We start from the raw sequence: 10,647 nt of genomic DNA, 5'->3' as shown, positions 1-10,647 counted from the left end.
GGCCTTGCAGTGTTTTAGTGGTGTTCACCCGCTCCAGGCTGGGAGGCTGCATGAGGCCACTGAGGCAAAGGGCTCTGGAGTGGAGGATTGTGGTGGGGGACCCTCTGTAAAGCAGCAATACCTGGGCCCTTTACGAGATAGACAAGTAACTCAGGTTAGAAAGTGTAAAGATCATCAAAGTCAGCAGAATGGCGACCTTGAACTGCTGGAGGGAAGATCTTGGGCTGTTTCAGCACACGGTTCACAGCGTCCCTTGGGAGAGTCCTGAAGGGCAAAGGAGCCCAGGAAGGCTGGGTATGCTTTAAGGAGGAAGTCTTAAATGCAGAGGAGCAGGCCACCCCCATGTGTCAAAAGACAAGCAGTCAGGGAAGATCAGACTGGCTGGACAGAGAACTTTGTCTGGAAGTCAGAAACAAGGAAAGTTGATGGCCTTTGGAAAAGGGGCAGACTGCAGAGATGCAGTGAAGCTGTGCAGGAGGTAACTCAACTTGGCCACTGCAGTGAAAGATTAAAAAAAAAGAAATGTTTGTACAGATATATTACTAACAAAATGAGGACTAGGGAGATCTTCATCATTTATGGATGCAGGGGGAAATCTGATGACCAAGGATGAGGAAATGACTCAGGAACATGCATTCTTTGCCTCAGTTTTTAACATATAGGAGAGAGGACCCCTCAGTTCAAGAAGGATATTGAGGTCCTTGAACAGGTCCAAAGGAGGGCAACCAAGCTGGTGAAGGGACTCGAACACAGATCCTATGAGGAGAGGCTGAGGGAGCTGGGGCTGTTCAGCCTGAGGAAGAGGAGGCTCAGGGGAGACCTCATTGCTCTCTACAACTACCTGAAAGGAGGATGGAGCCAGGCAGGGGTTGGTCTCTTTTCCCAGGCAACTCTCAATAAGACAAGAGGGCATGGTCTTAAATTGTGCCGGGGGAAGTTCAGATTGGATATTAGAAAGAATTTTTTCACGGAAAGGGTGATCAGACATTGGAACGGACTGCCTGGGGAGGTGGTGGACTCTTCGTCCCTGGAGACATTTAAAAAGCGACTCGATATGGCACTCAGTGCCATGGTCTAGTGACTGTGGCGGTAGCTGATCAAGGGTTGGACTCGATGATCTCTGAGGTCCCTTCCAACCCAGCCTATTCTATGATTCTATGATTCTATGATTCTATGATTCTATGATTCTATGATTCTATGATTCTATGATTCTATGAGGAAATGGTTCATGGGGAAAAGCAGGGGGAAGTCTGGAGTATCTAAAGCTTTTTCACCTGCATGTTCTCTTTTCCTTTCAGCTGAAAAAATGAAATCTCCCTCCCATTTTGTGGTCCCAAATACGTCCTTGTTTTCCAGGAGCATCTTCCTACTTACTGTCTTCCTCAGGAGGAGGTTAGCCTAAAAGTATCTTCTAGCAGTTTCTGTCAGCTCAAAACCTTCTAAAGGATTTAATTCTCCTTTTACCCGCTTTGGGAAAAGAGAGGTAAACAAGGTTCGCGTATGATACAACGTTAAAGAAGCAGCATTAGGAAATACTCACCACGTGTTCATCCTCATCATCTTCCTGAGCTCCCTGAAGGAGTTTGGCAAGGAACTGCAGAGAAGAGCCTGAGGACAGACTGTCCATCTGAATAGCCACTGCTCACCTCTGCAGGAAAAACAAGTGAGAGATGAAGGAAGAACAGAATGTGTTCTGTGCTCCCCACAAATCCCAATCTTTCTGCTCTCTGTTCTGGCCGCACTGCCCACAACCTCCGCCCGCCCGCCGCCTCCGGGCGCCGCTCCCGTCGCCGCGGCCAATGGGCGCTGAGGGAGGCGGTCGGGAGGCGGTGGGCGGGCAGAGGGCGGTGTGCGGTGCGTCCTCTGTGCGCTGCGTGTCGGTGTCGCGGGTGTCGGAGCGGGGCGGCAGCGGGAGCCGCGGACACTGGGCCGCCGCCTTCCCCGCCTCTGCCGATCGAAGCGGTCCTGCTTCCCGCGGGCCGCAGCCGCCATGAGCCAGTTCAACTTCGTGTTGAACGATATGAAATCTCTCTTCCTTTTCCTCGGGCATCTTCCTGGTTACGTTCCCAGCCCCGCCCTCCCGGCCTTTCCGCACTACATCTCCCTGCGGTACCCGCGGCGCTACGGGGGGAGTTCGGGCTCTTCCGGGAGCTGTGGCTGCGTTCCCCGGGGAGCTGATTCCGTGCTGCAGGCATGAGGAGGTGAGCGGAGCGGAGTCGCGTTCGGGGCTTGGCGCGGGAACGGTCTGTGCCCGGGGCGGTCTCCTTGGTTTCCTTTCGAGGTTTCCTCCTATTTCGAAACGCCGAGCGTGGTGCTCGGGTAAGCCTTTCGCCCAAGTGAGGGGACGGGCCAGGGCTCCATCCTGCTCCTCACCTTGCGGGGTGTTTCCTGTAGGGACCTCAGTGCCTCTCACAGCCGCTTTCTGAGCCGCCCCACGGGGCTGTCACACACCCCTGGAGCCGCTCTGGTCCCAGAAGCGGCAGCGAAAACTTTCCCCCAAAACTGGGCGAATCTGTGCTCAATAAAGCCCAAAAAGCTTTCCTGGCTCAGACTTGGGCTTCCCCTTCCAGCCCACGGAAAGGCTGAGTGGAGTTGGTGCAGGAGGCCACGCTGTAGGAGTGCATCTCCTGTGGAAGGATCAGCAGAAGGAAATGCAGCCTGTCCTCGGGGGGTGGTGGATTTGGTGTGGGGGTGTGTGTGTATCTGTCTGCCTGGATGCAGGTCACCCCAGTGGAAGGAAAAGGCAGTGTTCGATAGAGTGCTGCTAAAATTCAGTGTTTCTCTTCTCCCTTGTGGTTGTATTTCTTTAGTTATTTGAAACTAACAATGTCTCTTTAGATACTGATGCAAAACAGCTTTCTAGCAATAAAAATATTTTATGTTTTTTTTTTTTTTTTTTATTGTGCATTTGTTGCTTTGTTTCTTTGTTTGCTCTTATAAAAAAAAGCAACACAAAAGCTGGCTGGTAAAAACTTCCAAGAGAGGTTGTAGTAGTGATGAGTTTAAAGCAGTGTTTTTTCCATTGCCTTACTGACCACCTCTCTGCTGTGTTTATGTGCCCCAGGGTCAACAGCAGCCTGTCCAGTGATGAGCTTCTCTTGGAAGACTTGGAGACTGAAGGAGAGAGGCAGCTGAAGAGCCTCCTTCACCACCAGCTTGATACCACTGTCTCCATCGAGCAGTAAGTCCTGAGCTAGGCCCTGGGAGGGCACTGCTGAAGGAGCTGGTGAGCAGGTTCTGGCCAGCAGCATTGATGCCTCACTGGGGCCTCCTTGAGGAGATGGTTGGTGCAGGCTGTTGTCTGCCAAAAAAGCTGTGCAAACCCTTCTTCAATCTTTGCTAGGTCTCCTGTCTAGATATCCCAGCAGGAGACTCTTTGTCTCCCAGAGCAAATGCTAGCACTAACTTATTTTTACTCATTAGGTGAAAAACCCTCATTTACCTGGGTGAGACACAGGTGAATTACTAGCTGGGAGCTCATCCCCACTAGGCTGGCCTGTGTTTGCACCTCTGGGAGGTGTGTGGTGTTACAGTATAACAAGGTGCTCACGTTGGGGCAGGATCCTGCCCTGCAGGTTCTTGTGGCCTTGGAAAAGGGCTGGGAGAACATAGGTCAAATGTGTTTTGGAAACATGGATTCTCTGCCATGGGGGGGGCTTTGTTGGGGGCATGGTCCAGACCCTTCCTGCTCTCCTGGTTTCTCAGTGCTAAGTTGTTTCTGCTTCTGTTGCTTTGGGTTACAGGTGCAAGTCAAAGCAGAAATGCTTTGCCCCTTCAGCATTTTACAAGCCTTTTGGGGAAGAAGCTGCAGGAGCTTTGACCTTGTCACAGTTCCAGGCCCTGCAGGAGAGCAACAAAGAAACTGCCACTCTCCGGGAACTGGGGCTCTCCGACTCAGAGATCCTGCTCTGGAAGAATCGGGATTCAACAGGGAAGGTACACACACCCTTCTCTAATGTCAATGTGGTCAAATCTCTCTAGCTCTGCTGCCTGTGGCACCCTGGTAGAAAATTCAAGGCCTTTGTGTAAGCCCTCTGGCAGAGAATCACCACTCCATGTATCTCTTGCGTTTAGGCCAGCATGATCCCACATTTCTTCTGTCCTGTTTTCTTCGGTGGAATGCTCTGTGCTAAAAGTACAAAGGGTCAAGTTGGTCCTTTGGAACACAGCAAAACTTGACTGCTTCACTGCCTCTGCCTTGGTGCTCTCAAGCAAATCATTTCACTTGCTTATACCTACAATATTGAGCTCATTGCCAGGATTCACAGAACAAGTCTTCCCCAAAATCAGACTCAAATTAGTTGAAAGAAAAGTTTAACAGGAGTCCTTCCATGGAAAGACTTCAGTGTTCTTCCTGAAGTCATTCTCAGACCTCATTCTGGTTTTCTCTCCCTTTTATGCTGGAGCATACTGCCACATGCAATTAGTACAAAGCACCCCCATCTTATTTGTTAAGCCCTGGTATGTGCCCACACAAACACCTGGGGGGTGGGAGGGTGCATTTCAAGCCTGATGTTAAGCTCCCAATTTCACATAAAATGTCTGCCCTCTACAGACCAAAATTATTTCCTCCAACACAACTGTGTAAGAAAGATTTAAAGGTGGGGGAAAGAAAAGGAGGAAACATTTCAAAGTGCCTCAGCCTCTTTTCTATATTCTGAAACATCTCTGGATCCCAGGCTGGCTTGGGATAGCTGCCTGTGGTTGGCATTTTTTACGTTTTTCTCAGGGGCTTGTAGATGCTTGAAGAGACTTAAAACAGCCACATAAAAATAGCAGTGCAGAGCTGTTAGACCAAGTGTGCAACTGCAGTGATGTGCTCCTCTTTGAGTGCAGTTTGTAGCAGAGCAGTGCCAAAGTATGTTTCTCCCCCTCTATTTTTGCTCTTTCACATTCCAGGGACAAGGATCTTTTTGGGGTTGTCCTGTGTCAGGTGCACTGGAGTGTCCTGCTCGTAATGTGCTAAACAGAAGGTGCAAAATAGGATTTGGGATGACCTTTGGCTTCCCTCTGTCTCTCCTTCTCTTCACGAGCAGTAGCTGTGTGCAGGAGGAAGCAGTCTTGGTAGTCATGGGTTTGCTTTTTCATCTGAAGTCATTATTTTTTTTTGGTGTTTAAATATAAACCCAGCCCTTGTGTGGCCTGTATTAAAACATCAATAGTACCTGCTGTTGTCTTTATTGTATCAGTTCTGGGATGTTTAGAAATAAAGATTAGCATGGAAAACATTACTCTGACAGAAAGAATCAATGGCATTAAGGTACATCTGCAGAGAGAAGATGAGAGAAAGCCTGAATCAGGTATTGATGTGGAGCTTTGTATGTAGAGGTCCTTAGTGAGATTCTACCAAGAAGGAATCATCTGAGATAGAACTTCAGATTGCTCATGAAGCTCCTTATAAAGTACTGAGTGCAGCCTTCTGTTACTTTCAGCTGCTAAGTTGAAGATTTTTTTTAAAACAAAAGATTATAAATGCTTTCCTGGAATTTCTTCTCCATATAAACAGCTTTTTGTGCCTCTGGGAAGCTGTGAAATGGTGAATGGATGCTATGCAGCTGTGAGCCCATGCAGTCAGGTGTTAGGGGAGAGGTTCCCATGGGAAAATCTTTATTAGATTACTCAGTGCAGTTAGCCTGTTTTTTTTGCCTGAGACAGGAAGATCTGCCACAATAATTCTTAAACTGAATTTGAAAAAAGTAAATCCACCTACAGCCCCATTAAAGTGTATTCTTTGGATTCTGATAGAGGTGGATGGGGAACAGAAATGCCCCTCCAAAAATTGGGGTATATCTCTGTGCTTTTGCAGCACAGAACTGATGAATTTTAGCGTTGCTCTGGCCCCATGCAGTGAGGTTTATTTATGCAGGAGTGCTTGGTTTTAGACAGGTCTGTGCTGTGGTAGCTGGGTGGTTTCTGGGAGCTGGCTTGTGTGGCGATGGTCAGGGATTTAGTCCTGAGCATAAACTTACCCTCAGGTGCCATATGCCAGTTTAAGATTCAGTTTTCAGCTAATAAAGTTCTCTCAGTGATGCCAGAGTCATAGACCAAAAGCTTGTTGGAAATTTGAGCTTGGGGTGGGATGCCAAAGGAGGTTTGTGCAGATATGCTCAGTGGGCTCAGAAAATAGCCATAGTTAGGAGAGGCAGGGACTGCTAGGACAGAGGGACACAGGCACCATCAGGCAGTGAGGCCAGGGAAAAGAAAGCAGCACAGAAGGGTCAGGAGAAAGGATTGGTTTGTCCACTTCTGTGAAGAACTGAGGCTTGCTGAGTGGTTGTATTTCTGTCCTACCCTTCCAGTAACAGGACCTCTTGGTGAGCTGCTTTTTAGGGTATAGTTCTTTATCACACCCACTCCAGGGCTGAAGGATACGAAGTTTGAGTCTCTGAAAAGGAGGCACACGCTGTATCTAAGCAAAACTGTGCTTGTTTTCCAGGGCTCTGGGCTGGGAGCAGCCCCAGAAGCCACCCAGGACCGACTCCATGCCATCCAAGAGAAGATGGAAGAGCGTCAGCGCATCCTTGCTCTGCCCCAGAGGTTTGCTGGCAGCAAGCAGCTGAGCCGGCGGGAGATGGAGATTGAGAATGCCCTGTTCCAGGGGACAGACAGACATTCCTTCCTCCGGGCACTCTACCACCAAGGTTTGATGGCTCAAAGCTGCTCCTGCCTCTGCTCCAGCATGGGGAACCAGGGAGTGTGGGAGCCCAATACAGTTTTGTTTTGCTTTCTGTCCCTGAAGACATGATTCTGGTTTTGCACTGTGTGGGAGGAGATGTTTTCATTTCATATAAGAGCAGATAGACAGTGGGCTCTCTGAAGAGTTTCATACAGACCCTGGTAAAGTCCATCTCTGGAGGGCAGAACTGAAGTGCAGCACATGCTGCACAGCCCAGTTTGATATGTGGAAGAGCAGCTGGGGTTACAGTTCCATAAAACACAGAGGTCCCTACTGAGCTGCACTGAGTGACATGAGGTGCTTATGTGGTGCTAGAGATCATCCATTTTCCAATTTAACTGCACTCTAAGAAGGGTAGGAGGGAAACAAAGGCACAGAACAGGAAAGAGTAGGAGAGACTTATTAAAGGCCTCTCACAGTATCCTGTCCAAGGGATGAGAGCACGTCATGCCCCAGCATTGTTGTCCCTGAGCCTGTGGCTTAATGTGAGTTTTCTGGATGGATAGGCAAGTGTTGTCTGGAGATGGGAAAAACATGCTTCAGACTGTTTTAGCTGGAGAACATACAGGTATGGAGCTTCAGCCCAGACTGAGTTTTATATGTAAGATGAGGAAGAACTTTTAAATTCCAACTCCTTAACTCCTTAAACACCACTTTGATCAGTGTTTATGCTGACCTACTTTCCTCTGGCATCTGCTTCCTCTTTTGGTGTCAATATTGTGGTATTTAGCAAAACCAAGAGGCTCACAGACTGGGAGAAGACCATCCTACTTCTATTGTCACTTCCATTAAATAGAATAAAGGACATATCTTTGTCAGTCCATGCCTTTGAGTTTTTTTTTTAAACTCGGGACCTTAATGTGATGTCCCTGGAAGCAAAAATATTATATTCCATGTAGCAGTGTAGAAAGGCAGTGTGGCCTTTCTACATCCTGGCCATACATACAGGAGAAAAGTATGTTGAAAGAGTGACTAGAATGTGCTGAAATGTGGCTGCAGATAAGCTAGTGAGGACATTTCTGAAAGAAATGAGCTCTGTACAGAGCAGAGTTGCTGCTTTCTGCAGGTTCATCCTGAGCTGGGACACCAGCATGTGCTGACTGCTGGGGCTGCTCTTGTTTTAAAGAACCTGCAGGGTCTGGCTGGCACATGCATGGAGGCTGGGTCGGAACAGGGCTTCTCCTGTCTGTATCTCTTCCCACAATCTTCATGTTCCAGGTTCTTGGCAGTAGTCACATTACCATGTTTCTCCCTTGTGGATTAGATGACACTCGGAGGAGAGTAACAGATGAAAATGACCCTATGGTTGATCTGGAGTGTGTTTACCAAGACGTGCTGAGCAAGAAGAGTCCTGAAGACATCCAGCTTGCCAAGAGTGACCCATGCTTTTGCCCTTCCCTGGCTGCAGAGGGGGCTGTGGCTCAGGAGTCATCACTTCCTGACAAGGAAGAGCAGGCAGAACAGGCAAGAAGTCCCAGCGTTCCTGCAGCAAAGCCCCACCAGTCCCCCCCAAGGCTTGTGATTATCAGAGATCCTGTAGAGTTTGTCCCAGAAGAGGAGATCTGCAAGAACCGTCTCTCAGAGGAAGAACTTCGGCATATACCCAGGTTCTCATCCTACCATCCTGGGGAGCCAAGCAAGGTATCTTAAAATAAACCCAGATTTATTGTTCCTCCTCTCGAGCATGCCCTGAAGCTGCTTCAGCAGGCAAAGGCTACTGCTGTTGACTGGCTGTTGCCTGGACCATGCTTGGTTGATCCTCCTGGCCAAGGAAGAGCAGCCACCACTCTAAGAGGGAAGGGGACCTTTGGATCTATTGGGAAGTTGCCCAGCCTTGGAAAGAGCTTCAGCCCATAGCCCTGGCTCTGGCAGGTCACTGGTCAAGGTGCCCTCTCCCTGTTTTGGCCTGAGACCATCTGTGATTTTACTCAAACTGTTCTTAACTGGTAACTGGAGCTTGTTGCATTTTACAAATAACTCGAGCTGTCAGCACTAGGTGCAGGCAGGAATGCTGATGCCTTATATCCAGAGCTGCCTTTCTTTGTGTACCCACCTTCCAGTCTCCACTGTTAGCATGCAGGTAGAAGAAGAACACTGGGATGGCAGGAGAGGGGAACTAATTCATAACTTTGAGATGGATGGACTTGGGACCATGTTGAAAGATGTCTGTTTGCATAGCACAGGCCGCTGACCCTCTTTCTATCTGGAGCAGGTGCTGTATTTGAAGAACCTGGCCCCTCGGGTGACAATGGAGGACCTGGTGTCCCTGTTTGCTCGGTTCCAGAAGGAGGACAGCCCCCCCATCCAGTTCCGCCTCCTGAGCGGCCGGATGAGGGGTCAGGCTTTCATCACCTTCCCTGGTAAGTCCCTGCCTTGTACTTCTCAGTTCTTCCATGATCCATAAAGGTGACACAGAAGTGCATGGCACTGAGCTGTTACCAAGCCTACTCTATAAGAAGCAGCAGTTTCACTCTTCTGCTCAGCACATCAGTCTTTTAACTGGACTGGAAGAAGATTAATCAAAACACAAGGGATGCAGGCTGTTATGTGCTGTGTTTATACTCAGCATGTTCTGGCTGGAGGATCACACACTGGATCATGGTGCAGGCTGAGACTCCAGGAATATTTATGTGAACATCATGAGTCTGTGCCAGACCTTGTGTGTAACCTGCACCCATTTTGTTCCCTTGTTGTAGATATTCAGTCAGCTCAGGATGCCATGCTCTTGGTGAATGGGTACAATCTGCAGGGCAAGCCACTGGTGGCTGAATTTGGGAAAAGCAAGAGGCATTTGCCAAAGACTGACCCTGCCGTCCCCTACTCCTCTGCTGGAGAGAACCCCCCTGCTAAGTAAGGGATGGATAACTGGGAAACTCATGAACTTGCATGAGCCATGGGAACATCTTGGTCATAACTGGGACAGTGAAGCACTGGTGGAGTTATGGTGGAGGTCCATAAAGCTCAAAGTGGGGAAAGGAGAGAGCTGGAGACCAGGCTCCTCCTTGGGATAGATGGGCACTGCCTTTACATTGTTGGGCTGTGCTGGCTTTTTCATCCTGTTCTACATTAATGTCTGCATTCACAACACTTTGTGGAAAGGAAGGAGGAAGCTATGTAAATAAATGTATTTATTATGGTATTCCCATAGTTTATTAACCCTTGTCCTGTGCAAGACTTCTAGAGGCAAGTGTGCTGCACTCTGCTGATGCAAGATTGAGTCAGCAGATTTCAGGCCTGGCTGATAAGAGCTGGAGTTACCTGACTGACTGATGCAGGGACTGGGGGAGCTGCTGCCACATCTCTGATGGCAGAAGAGATGTTTCTTTAGGCCGCTTGCTATCCAGATGCTTTGGCTGAACAAGTATCTAATTACACAGGTGCTTTATGGTCACAAATGTCTTGGCCTTGTAGCATGGAGGATGGTTGCTGTGGTGGGGTGCGGTTGTGGCAGATGCCATGGTTCATCTGATGAGCTATTTTAGTGCTTTTTTTGTACAAGGCAAGCTGCTGTCATGTCCTTACTACAGTATCACAGCTCAAGGAAGAACAGCATCTGAGCTCTTCATGATAGTGGCTGAGGGAACCCAGGTTTGAGTTGCAGGTTTCCTCTGCATACCTAAATATACACAGCTCTGCAGAGAGCAATGTTCCCGTCAGATGTTGTTTTCCTTCCTGCTGCCATCTCCTCCTCCTCCTCCTCCAGGCTCTGTGACTCCCCTCACAATTTTGCTTCTGGTAAATGCACTTTAAACCAGACACAGGCTGCACTGGCTCTACAGAGCAGTGCTCCTGATTCAGAGCAAGCTGAGAACTGAAAGAGAAAAGGGGCTGTGGTGTTGCTGACCCCCTGCTTGGGCCCAGCATTGGCATGGGGTGGTTCTGAGACCCAGTGCTGGTCCACCTTTGTCAACAGACGCACTGCCCGCCCTGCCCCCTTCTGCCCCGCCCTGGCATACCCAGCCCCGCCCCGC

General features: G+C 49.1%; 1 protein-coding gene across 2 annotated transcripts; it reads left to right on the top strand.

Moving 5' to 3' along the window:
• Positions 1 to 1,890: 1,890 nt before the first annotated feature.
• On the top strand, positions 1,891 to 9,853 carry RBM41 (RNA binding motif protein 41). Of its 2 annotated transcripts, none has more exons than XM_030448840.1 (7): positions 1,891 to 2,201; positions 3,065 to 3,181; positions 3,744 to 3,936; positions 6,437 to 6,641; positions 7,941 to 8,317; positions 8,886 to 9,036; positions 9,373 to 9,853. In XM_030448840.1, the coding sequence occupies exons 1-7, from the start codon at positions 2,194 to 2,196 to the stop codon at positions 9,528 to 9,530; spliced, it is 1,209 nt and encodes a 402-aa protein (XP_030304700.1). In that variant the 5' UTR covers positions 1,891 to 2,193; the 3' UTR covers positions 9,531 to 9,853. The 2 variants fall into 2 exon arrangements, with proteins under 2 accessions (XP_030304700.1, XP_008499979.2); XM_008501757.2 differs by having other exon boundaries at positions 8,889 to 9,036; positions 9,373 to 9,852.
• The last annotated feature ends 794 nt before the right edge of the window (positions 9,854 to 10,647 follow it).

Source organism: Calypte anna, chromosome 4, assembly GCF_003957555.1.
Source record: "Calypte anna isolate BGI_N300 chromosome 4, bCalAnn1_v1.p, whole genome shotgun sequence".
Classification (NCBI taxonomy): Eukaryota; Metazoa; Chordata; class Aves; order Apodiformes; family Trochilidae; genus Calypte; species Calypte anna.
The sequence above is the reverse complement of the archived record's forward strand: the minus strand, read 5'-3'. Positions and strand labels throughout refer to the sequence as shown.

Excerpts from the sequence above, each read along its gene's own strand:
- RBM41 (XM_030448840.1), top strand. Across the intron at positions 3,182-3,743 it reads ACCACTGTCTCCATCGAGCA|GTGCAAGTCAAAGCAGAAAT; the intron begins GTAAGTCCTGAG and ends TTTGGGTTACAG. Across the intron at positions 8,318-8,885 it reads ATCCTGGGGAGCCAAGCAAG|CAGGTGCTGTATTTGAAGAA; the intron begins GTATCTTAAAAT and ends TTCTATCTGGAG.